Source organism: Scyliorhinus canicula, chromosome 8 (genome assembly GCF_902713615.1).
Source record: "Scyliorhinus canicula chromosome 8, sScyCan1.1, whole genome shotgun sequence".
Lineage (NCBI taxonomy): Eukaryota > Metazoa > Chordata > Chondrichthyes > Carcharhiniformes > Scyliorhinidae > Scyliorhinus > Scyliorhinus canicula.
Window position 1 is genome coordinate 63,460,270 of NC_052153.1, and position 12,001 is coordinate 63,472,270.

The 12,001-nt window shown below is 40.0% G+C and overlaps 1 protein-coding gene across 2 annotated transcripts in view; it reads left to right on the forward strand.

The window, feature by feature from the left end:
- pum3 (pumilio RNA-binding family member 3) overlaps positions 1–12,001 on the forward strand; it is a 45,927-nt gene that overhangs the window by 22,052 nt on the left and 11,874 nt on the right. For both annotated transcript variants that reach the window (XM_038804662.1, XM_038804661.1), the window contains exons 9-14: positions 555–658; positions 5,081–5,159; positions 6,919–7,017; positions 8,187–8,240; positions 9,979–10,059; positions 11,288–11,430. In XM_038804662.1, the coding sequence (XP_038660590.1) occupies positions 555–658; positions 5,081–5,159; positions 6,919–7,017; positions 8,187–8,240; positions 9,979–10,059; positions 11,288–11,430 (560 nt within the window). The remainder of the gene's footprint in view (positions 1–554; positions 659–5,080; positions 5,160–6,918; positions 7,018–8,186; positions 8,241–9,978; positions 10,060–11,287; positions 11,431–12,001) is intronic.

Sequence of the window (12,001 nt, forward strand, 5' to 3'; positions counted from 1 at the left end):
TGTTGACTTAATCAACAAGAAGTCTGAGAAACAGAAAATATGTAGCATACTTTTGCAGTTTTATTTTTGTGTGTGACAAATTGAAACTACTGTTTACAAGAAAATGTTGTAAATATAAATATTTTTTATCTAGATCTACACTGCTGTGAAAGAGATGACTTAGTGCATTAGAGAAACAGTATGTAGACTGTTGTAACTTGATTTACCATAAATAGAGCTGGTTTAGCTCAATGGCTAGGCAGCTGGTTTGTAATGCTTTGGCCAGCAGCGCGGGTTCAATTCCCATACCAGCTTACCCGAATAAGCGGCGGAATGTGGCAACTAGGGGCTTTTCACAGTAACTTCATACTTGTGACAATAAAATATTATTATTATTATTATTGAGTTAATCCCGTTATTCAGTGCCTCCACAGTAGAATAAGAGGCCAGGTGGTTCCCTGCAGAAACAAGAAGGAGCATTGTTGATGTTTCTGCATAACATGATTTTAAAACCTGTTTCTAAAAGCTTGGTCAATATTTGAAACGAATTATATCTCTTTTTTTTTGTTTACTAGTCTGTGTTTTGTCCAACATTGGACAAAGTTCTCGAGTCTTATCCTGATAAACGAGAGGGTGTGATGGGGGAAATGAAAGAGATCCTCACTCCTATGGTACAGAAGTAAGAAAACGGTTAATATTTTAATCAATTGTTGTTTCTGAAATGAGTGACCTGTCTCGAGGGTATTACTTAACAAAATGTATCTCCATATCCAGTATGTTAATTAACCTGATGCACATGATGGTTACAGCCCTGTACATCAGCCATCCCGTCAGCTCAAGGTTGCCACTTTTCATGCCTTCCTGTATGCTACAAGATGATTACTACCTCTAAACTACAAGATGATTATTTTTGTGATCGATAGGAAGATTAATGTTATCAATTAACATGGGTGATATGGCATCTGTGCTGTGTTTCACATTTCCATAATGCCTAGGTTTCCATAATGTCTAGATTTCTCCTTCAAAAGTTCAACGGGTCACAGAACAAAACTTTCGAATAAGTACCACGTATGGACCTTTTCCTACTGGATAAGATAAATATCCAGGTGGTGTTCTCTTTCTTTAGGCTCAGCTTGCATTCCAGAAGGGGAGAGTAAATCAGAAGATTCTGTGCTTGACCTCTTGTACTTCTAATGAATCTCAAAAAAAACACCACATCTTTAAATTAAGCACTTTATAGCCTTCTGGTCTCAACTTTGAGTTCCAACAATTTTAGATCATAACTGCTGTCCCAAGTTTTTTTTTTAGGCAACAGCTAATCATAGAGTCATGGAAACTATTGGTAATGATTACACTGTTTTACAATTTACACTGACTCATCTTTTTGTTTTATTGCTTGTACCATTACCATTCCCTCTTGCCTTTCACTATCATTCATTTTGCCTATTTCTACCACTAACATCGGCACATTCTGCCCTACCTCCACTCATCCTTTATTACCTCTAGAATTGACTATGCCACTGCTTTTTTTGCCCCCCATCCCGTCCTCATGTCTTCCCTATGTAAATAAGCTCCTGTACCCGGAGCTCACTGACTTGTGGTTAAGCAATACCTTAATTTCAAATCCCTCCACGGCCTCCCTTAACTTTTTTCCATTCCCACGACCGTTAGATATCTGTGCTCATGGGTTTCCTCCCACAGTCCAAAGATGTGCAGGTTATGTGGATTGACCATGCTAAATTATCCCATAGTATTCATAGGTGTACAGGTTAGGTGGGGCTACGGGGATAGAGAGGGGAATGGATCTAGCTACGATGCTCTTTCAGAGGGTCGGTGCAGACCCGATGGGCAAATGGCCCCCTTCTGCATTGTAGGCATTCAGTGGTTATGTCTAATTCTGATCTCATGATCATGGCACAGTAGCTAGCACTGCTGCCTCACACCGCCAGGGACCCGGGTTCAATTCCGACCTAGTGTGACTGTCTATGTGGAGTTTGTGCATTCTCCTCATGTCTGCATGGGTTTCCTCTGGGTGCTCCGGTTTCCTCCCACAGTCCATAGATGTGCAGGTTAGGTGGATTGACCATGCTAAATTCCCCTCGTGTCCTAAAGGTTAGGTGGGGCAGGTGCCTAGAAACGGTGCTCCTTCAGAGGGTTGGTGAAGATTCGATAGACCAAATGACTTCCTTCTACACTGTAGGGATTCTGTGAACGCCCCTGATTTTATTTGCTCCACCATTGGTTGCTGTGCTTTTAGCTGCTCGTCATCTAAACTGTGGAATTAACTTTTTTTTTCTTCTTTAAGATGCCCCTTCCAAACTACTTCCTTGTCAAGCTTTTGACCGCCTACCCTAAAATCTCCTCGTGTCATATTCTGTTTTACAATGGTCCTGTTAAGTGCCATAGGGCATTTTTTGCTATATAAAGAAATGTAAGCGCTCCCTATTGCAGACCTTTTGTTTTTTAAACCCCTGCCGCTACACTTGCTTAAAACCCGATTCATCGGAACAGGATGATGTCAGAGGTTCACGGTCATTAACTTTGTTTCTTTCTCATGAGTATTTCAAGCATTTTGTTCATTTCAGATTTCCGGAAGTTGCAGTTTTTGTGTGGAATTCAATGTATGCTTCTGTTGTACTTAATAAATTTAACACTCTTTCTGACCCATGTGCAAAGTCTATCCATATTTTCATTGGACCCTCTGTAGATTACTCAACAGTCTCATTGCTATCTTCCAACACCAGAGTGCTACTCATGCTTTCTGCTATCCTCTGCCCCCTCATGTATTTACTCCTGCTTTTCCCATTGGTGACAGTCACTTGTCTTCATCCCGCAAAGCTTCCACATTGTTACGATCCAGATTGATGTTATAACTGGACGGGAAGGTCCCAGATTGGAACCCTGGCTCAAAAGACCGTAACCTCCTTTTCATATAAAGTGGAGGAACAGAGTCACAGGACCACTAATTTGTTTAAACAACAGGAAAAAAAGTATTTGTTATATGAACATAAGAACTAGGAGCAGGAGTAGGCCATCTGGCCCCTCGAGCCTGCTCCGCCATTCAATGAGATCATGGCTCATGTTTTGTAGACTCAGCTCCACTTTCCGGCCCGAACACCATAAACCCTTAATCTCTTTATTCTTTAATAAACTATCTATCTTTATCTTAAAAACATTTAATGAAGGAGCCACAACTGCTTCACTGGGCAAGGAATTCCATAGATTCACAACCCTTTGGGTGAAGAAGTTCCTCCTAAACTCAGTCCTAAATCTACTTCCCCTTATTTTGAGGCTATGCCCCCTAGTTCTGCTTTCACCCGCCAGTGGAAACAACCTGCTCGCATCTATCCTATCTATTCCCTTCATAATTTTATATGTTTCTATAAGTCCCCCCCCCCCCCTCATCCTTCTAAATTCCAATGAGTACAGTCCCCAGCTACTCAATCTCTCCTCGTAATCCAACCCCTTCTGCTCTGGGATTAACCTAGTGAATCTCCTCTGCACACCCTCCAGCGCCAGTACGTCCTTTCTCGGGTAAGGAGACCAAAACTGAACACACTACTCCAGGTGTGGCCTCACTAACACCTTATACAATTGCAGCATAACCTCCCTAGTCTTAAACTCCATCCCTCTAGCAATGAAGGACAAACATGTTAACATAAAAAGTTGAATTATAATACGATGCACCTTTATTCCACTCTTATCTTAACAAATATTCACAGATTTAAAGTACGCATTGACACAAAAGTACCTTCTAAGCACACCAGATGACTGTGGTTTCTCCTCCAAATTCTCCCTGGTGATTGTCACGTGAGAGGTTGCAAACTCCACTCCCGAAACACACGTTAAATTCTTCTCTCATAATGCTTTCCGTTGTCGGTTTGCATTCTGAAATCCAGTCCAGGTATTACAAATGAGACTTTCAAACGAGTCCCTGCATCACTTTTAACAGCAAATCCAGTCAAGAATTTCACACCACCTCCTTTAGGATTTCTTTGTCTTGACTACTGTGCAATCTGCTCACAATTGCTTTAACTTTGACATCAAACATTTCATCTACCTTGGAAGTTGCTGTCCCACATCAAATTTATTTCTGCGATTGTCTTTTTAATTCAACACTTTGGATTTTTTTCTTTTCTTCCCTGAATTTTTCTGAACACTGCCTTGGTCTCTGTTCGCTTAACTCCAAATCTCTTAGACAATCTTTCTGTCCCAATTCCCTGGTTGCCTGGACTGCAACTTGTACTTTAGGAAGCCTGCCGCTTTGCAGCATCCGTCTTGTCCAGTCATTCTTCTTGTCCAGTCATTCTTCTTGTAGATATTCACTCCATGATCCTGTCTCCAAATGCTCTGGCCTCCAGTTAACTAAGAACACAGGAAGGTGGCCTCCTACTTTTGCTCTTCATGCCGCAGTGCTCGCTAAGCACAATAGAAACACAGTTGGAATTTAACCAGCACCACGCACACATTCACATTTGTCCAGCATGAATCTAACAAGTTTTACCCTTCCAGGCACAGAAACATTAAATTATACACAGCTAAAGCTATACCCTATTTCATTTTTAAACATATAAATTTAAAGTACGCAATTCATATTTTTTCCAATTAAGGGCCAATTTAGCATGACCAATCCACCCACCCTGCACATCTTTGGGTTGTGGGGGCAAAACCCTCGCAAATGCGGAGAGAATGTGCAAACTCCACACGGACAGTGTCCCAGAGCTGGGATTGAACCTAGGACCTCGGTGCTGTGAAGCAGCAGTGTTAACCACTGCGCCACCGTGCTGCCCCTGGAATGCCTCCTTGTTAAACTTCACCACCTTCAGAAGCCACCTTTGGGAAAAACACACCCCTTCAATTTCAGTTATGGCTGAATCCCCTAATTTAGCTCCTCTTCCTGCTTGAGTTTGACCCTTGACTGAAGAATTTTATGTGAAAGCTGACGTTGAAATTTAAGTTTTATAAATTTGCAGTCAATCAGGCGGCTGCTTTAAATGTGCTTGAATTGACATATGTTTTATGCTCTTTGTGTAATTCTTTGCACAATTATTCATCCAAGTTAATAATGTTTAATTCATTTGGTCTCCTTGATCATCTCTAGAGAAGCAGTTATAAAGCACACGTTGGTACATAAAGCATTTTTGGACTTCTTCACACACTGCTCTGATAAAATGAAAACGGTAACTGACTTTTTAAAAAGCTATTCTGCGTTTATAGCCATTCGTTATTTTTATTCACAATTTGTATTTTAATCTATTTAGATGAATTTTGAATATTCTAGTTAGTAAATTTAAATCTTGCTATCTACTGTATTGTAATATATTTGTATTTGGTGGTTAGCACTGCTGCATCACAGTGCCAGGGTTCAGTTCCAGCCTTGGGCGACTGTGTAGAGTTTGTACTTTCTCCCTGTGCGTGGGTTTCCTCCCGCACGCCAAAGTAATCACTCGGTATTCGTAACCAAGTGAAGCATCTTACTACGTTAAAAATTGTTTGCAAGGAAAATATATTTATAAATTCATTAAGCCAATAATGAAATTGCTTTAAATGTGCTCTTTTTGTAAGTAGGGTTAGCTGACGTAATGACTCGTAACGTCCTGGTTCCACACCCCTGCATTTAGGAGGTACCCATGTATGGCTTCACCCAGCAATTGCCCAAATGTGCTAGCTTCAATTGGGCTGGGAACCATCTGACCGAAGCGATTTAAATCGCTAACTTCGAATGGTTCTGCCAGTTTACCCTGGTAGTTACTCTGAAAGAGGTAGAGGAAAAAGATCACTTCTAGCTCCAGAGTAACTATTTAAACACCCAGCCTCTCCCGGTTGTCTGCAACACTTAGCTTTTAATTGTCTGTTTTAAACACCACCTTTTCGTTAGGGCCGTTCTTACATCTCTGCGCCAATACAGCCAGGCCAATGTTTATACTCCTGTTTTCCTTTAATTATTGTAAGTTGTAGTACATGCAATGCTGGGAATCAAAACTAATAATTTAAATCTAGTTTAACCTTTTAATTTATCTTTGTCAATTTCAGATGGCAAAGCCCCTTGTGCACAAAGCATTGTGTTTTTTAAAAAAAGAGTTGTAATTGTGATACACAGGATTGAATCTGTACTGTTATTTTGAAAATCCTCATGCAGGATGTCACAAGATGCTGGTCGGCCAGAATGTAGGATCTTGTACAGCAGAGAATAGCCAAAGTTACAACTTAGTTTGTTTTGTTTTTAATATAGTGGAAAAATGCAATTGCACCCATTCCAGAATATGCTGGATGCCTTGATGTGATTTAATTGACTCCTTCAAATGATGCTTGTGTGGTTCACAACTGTCATCTAAAGCTTAAAGCTATTGTAATTTGTTCAAGGGTGCCTTATTCTTACAAATTAATTTGGGGGTGGGTTTTATTCCGTTAACAGTGCAGTTATTTTCTGGCTATCTGATGCAGACAGATGCTGACACTCTGAACAGATAACATGTTAAAAGTACATTCAAATTATTAACACCAACACAAAAACAAAACACTGCAGCTGTTGGAAATCTGAACTAAAAACAGGAAATGCTCAGTAGGCTTGGCACCATCTGTGGAGAGGAGAGTGAAATATTTCAAGTCAATGGCCATTCATGAGAACCTGCTGAGTATTTTTTGTTTTTATTTCAACTTATTTTTGTTTTTATTTCTGAACATTGTGTTCACTGCTACTTCAATAAAATGAACTGGCTAGAAAGATGCAATTTTAGGTTTGATTGCTTGATGCATCAAAATAATCTTAATTGGTTTTTTACTGTTACTTTAGATTGTGAAATGAGATGACAGCTTTCAAATTTACTCCCACACATGCACTTTAGTGTTTTGCTTCACTTATTATACTATGTACTATACTGTTATACAGACTGAAGTATTAATGATGTGTCTATTTGAAATGTGCTTTTCTGAATTCAGGAAATGATCGAAACAATGCGAGAAGCGGTTATCTATATGGCTCACACGCATGATGGAAGCAGAGTAGCCATGCAATGTTTATGGCACGGGACGCCCAAAGTAAGAAGAACGAGATGCAGGATGTCTTTTGCTGTGCTTTATGTTTTTGATATGTTTGTTGTGCAGTGTATTTTCCATGGAAGTACTTGGCTGCGCCCATGGACAAATAATAGATCACATGAATGCCCAAATAGCCAAGTGTTCAAGGTCTAGATATCTCTTGCTTTTTAAATTCCTCAATTAGTTTGTTTTCACATTCAGGAGTGCATGTGTCTAACCTACTTTTAAAATTTGTTCGACATAATGTGTAGAATTGTTTGCAACATATGAGGGGAGCACGGTAGCACAGTGGTTAACACAATTGCTTCTCAGCTGCAGGGTCCCAGGTTCGATTGCCGGTTTGGGTCACTGTCTGTGTGGAGTCTGTACGTTCTCCCCGTGTGTGCTCCGGTTTCCTCCCACAGTCCAACGGTGTGCAGGTTAGGTGAATTAGCCATGATAAATTGCCCTTAGTGTCCAAAAAGGTTGGGTGGGATTACAGGGATACGGTGGAGGCATGGACTTAAGTGGGTTGCTCTTTCCAAGGATCAGTGCAGACTCGATGGGCCGAGTGGCCTTCTCCTGTACTGGAGATTCTATGATTCAATAATAATCCAAAGAGACTGAGAACTTTGCAGAAGGCTGAGCTAGCACTGCCTTATTCGGGCCAGTAAGATTTCCACAGTTCACAGTTTCTGCTGAAATGGTTGATAGGCAGGGTGAAAGTGGAGCAATGATGATGTGACTACAGAACGCTACAAGTAACCTTACTATCCCTTGTATTGGGGAAGAAATGGTTATTAACAGTTCTCACTCATGTTCACTGTACAGTGACGCCTGTGGAGCTGCACGTGGCAAATGTCAGATATGCACTGTGATGATGAATAGTCTGTCACAGTAATGTCGACTTGGGCATGATGATTAGCCACTTAGAGTCACTAGAGGGCAACTGATACCCACAGTTCAATTTCAGTAGAGGATGAGGACAATGGAAATAATCTAATTACCATAAAGCTAGTTTGTTGGAGTCCTGAAAGGAGCAAATTATTGGAGTAGACAGAACTGTTAATCCAGTATCTTTTTTTTTGTTTGACTCTGTTTTTAAACGGCTTGCTGTATTAATCACTTGTGTGTTTCTTACAACTAATTCAGGTACAATTCTTTATTAAAGTTATTTTGTTTCTTCCTAGGACAGAAAAGTTATTGTGAAAACAATGAAAACCTACATAGAGAAAATTGCTACTGTAAGATATGCAGCTTGTTTTTCTTATGCCAGAAGCTTAAAAAATCCTTTTGGAAATGTTGCCAGATTATTTTGATTGAGGTGGAGCCAATTTAAAAAATAGCGCACATTTGGCTCAAGCTTGTTCATACTATGATTACTGTGCGGAGCAAGATTACATACTTGAAAATGACTTGTATTATGGAACAAATGATCACTGATGAGATTTGTTGCCCATGGAATCTGAGTGACAATAGGACGGCTAACATTTCTTGCCCATCCATAATTACCCTTCAATTGAGTGGCTTGCTTTGCCATTTCTAGACCCATTTCAGAAGCCAGAGGCAGCTACATTACTGAAAATCTAGAGTCGCACGTCGGCCAGACAGTGTAAGGATAAGAGAGTTCCTTCCCTAAAGGAAACTAATGAACTAAATGGGTTTTTAACGACAATCAATGGTAGCTTAATGGCCTCTATTGCTGAGGTGAGCTTTCAATTCCAGATTTTATTATTTGAATTTAAATTCCACATGTTGCTCTGGTGGGATTTGAACCAATTACTATGGGTCTAGATTCCTAGCTCAGTGGCATTACCACTATGCCACCATCTTCCCCAAGTCATGGACTGTAAAATTCAGCATTCCTCCTATTTTTAAATCTTTCTGATTCCTGCCAGAACTGACTGCTTACTGGGATTGGGTGTGGGAGCAGAGTGTGCTGACGTGGCCCTACCCATGAAGAGGGACTGTGATTGCCTCCTCAATGAAGATTGGTATCTTGCAGTATAACAAATCCTAGCAGGCCTGGTTTAGCTCAGTGGGGTAGATAGCTGGTTTGTGATGCAGAACAAGGCCAGCAGCGCGGGTTCAATTCCCATACCAGCTGAGAATTCTGAATTCTCCCTCTGTGTGCCCGAACAGGCGCCGGTCTGTGGTAACTTTTCACAGTAACTTCATTTCAGTGTTAATGTAAGCCTACTTGGGACAATAAAAGATTATTTGCATTTATTTACAGTAGACTGCATGCCCTCTCCTTCAGCAGTGAGGTAAATCACTATGCTGTATCCTGTATCACCCAGCATTTTTATTGTGTAGCTTTTATACCGGTGGTGGATAACCTTAGTTGTGGGGATCATATGCAGCCCATCAGGGTTCTGAGTGCAGCTGACGAGACATTTTGTTGATTGTTGCCCATGCACAGAGTTGCCACGTTCTGTTAATTTCCATCTGTATAGCTTTTTTCCAACTGGTATAACTGAAGTAATATGCATATAAAGCAAGGACACATGAAGTGACGTGTGCTAATTGCACAGAAGATTGACTCTAAGAGCCTTGTTAATATTTGAACTTGTTTTCTATAACTTGTTATGAAATATTCAGCATATATTGAATGCAGTTAGTGAACATGCCCGTTTCAATCTTGCAGCCCCCGGAGATGAAGGAGAACCACTTGTCTGGTCCACTCGCCAACCTCCATTGTCCACCACTGTTGTACACACTTCAGCTTTAATTTTCTGACTAACCATAAAGGAACAATCACATTCATTCCCTAATAAAAAAAATAACATAAATAATGGAGATTTAGTAGTGACTTAAGAAATTAGTTTATTTGAGAAGGGATTACATGTTTAGTACTTTGTTTGTGTTCTTAGCTTAAATCCTGATGTCACAAAGAGCAACATCTGTGTACTTGATTTCAGAGGCCATTACTAAAAAATCCTGAAATATTGACTCAAGAAGTTCATGCAAATTGTTTTGCAGGGTGAATATTCCCATTTGGTTCTCTTGGCTGTTTTCGACTGTATAGATGACACAAAACTTGTAAAACAGATAATTCTGTCGGTAAGTAATCACATTTTTGCTATATTGGATAATAAGGAAATCTTACAAGTGCTGGTTTCAAGTGTATTTTTCTTCAATAGGAAAAATGTTTTGTTGTGCCAGTTTGCTGAAAAGGAAATTTTCTCCTACTAGGTGATGTGGAAACTTTTAAGCATCTGAATGAATACTAGAGTGACTTGGTTGGCAGCAGGCTTGATTTAAGATTGACTGAGAACCATTCTAAAGCTGCTCAACCCAAATAAATAGTTTAGGCTTTGAGCAGTGACATAAGTAAATGTTTGAATCTCAATGAAGCTCGTGGACCATGCACAAAATAACTTTTCACAGTTATTTGGAAAGGGTAATGTTGAAAATTTAGACAAAAGTAAGTTTGTGTCCAGTGCTGCTTAGGAACAGTGGCAAAATAGATTTTTTTTAAACCATTGTGCCTGATATTTGAATAACATTTGTGCAGGTGAACATTAAGTTGAATTGACAATCATGTTATTAAAAGTGAGCTTGTTTTAAAAGGGTATATTTGTTGAGAGTCATTAAATAGTAACCATTTTGAATTGTAAAATTGCATATGAGCAGCTCAAAGCTTTAACATTCCCTGTTGCACAGGGCATTTCCAACTGAGATTCTTTCCTCTTCTTTTCTTCCTCCACCACTTAACTCCCAAAGATGGTCATTTGTGCTGGACGACATGCTGATGATACTGCACCTTTGAGTATCTGGCTTAAGTTACTATCCTTTAGTGACAGCAGTATCACAGCAGAGCTTAGCCATGTAATTTTCCAGCGTGCAAACTTTTAAGTTGTTAATAATAAAATTTGGAGCACGTTTAGTAATGGGGCTCAGGTGTGTCTTTCATCCGCAACTCCATCCCCATCCCAGCCTATGTATTGCTAAAAACAGTATGCAGCCACTGTTCTTTAGGAAAACAATTGTCTCGATTTGGTAATGTCCCTGAATTCTGTTGTCTGAGGTACAATTCCACTCGCAGCACATCTGGGAGCACTCATCTCCCTTGACACCAGTTAAATCAAATTCCAGCAAAAGTTGTTACCTTCCAAGAGATGTGGGAAGGGAAGTCTGAAATAATTTGGAGGGTAGGCTAAACAGGAGAACTGAATTAGCTGGGAAGTTAAATGACTGTTTTCTGTTGGCTATTTAAGAATTTGATGTCTGGAATCTGAACCAACAAGAGAATTGATTTCAATTTAGTATCTTAACACTCTATTTACAGGAGATCATCAGTGTCTTACCTAACTTGATCAACAATAAATATGGCAAGAAAGTTTTGGTGTATTTATTAAGTCCAAGGGACCCAGCACATAGCGTGCCAGAAATTATTCAACTTCTACAACAAGGTGATGGCAATGCTCACAGGTCAGAAAGTCCTTTTGATCTTAAATTTTAAGAAACTGTTGATTTCAGTGACGAGATTAGATCGTATAGATCAATGAACAAAGAAAGTAGAGTGTAATGCGTTTAAATACAAATCTTCACCTTCGAATAGTTGACAAAAGGGTAGCACAGCTGCCTCACAGCTCCAGGGACCCAGGTTCAATTCTGGCCTTGGGTGACCATGTGGAGTTTGCACTTTCTCCCTGTGTCTGCGTGGGTTTCCTCCCAAAGTCCAAAGATATGCAGATTAGGTGGATTGGTCATGCTAAATTGCCTCTTAGTGTCCAAATGGTTAGATCGGATTACTAGGTTACGGGGATAGGATGGACGTGTGGGCTTAAGTAGGGTGCTCTTTCCAAGAGCCAGTGCAGACTTGATGGGCCAAATGGCCTCTTCACTGTAAGTTCTATGATTCTATAATTATTGGAGTGGTTGGTGGAACAAGAAACCTTGATGCGTTTCTTTTTTAAAAAATAAATAAATTTAGAGTCCCAAATTATTTTTTTCCAATTAAGGGGCAATTTAGCATGGCCAATTCACCTGCCCTAAGGGT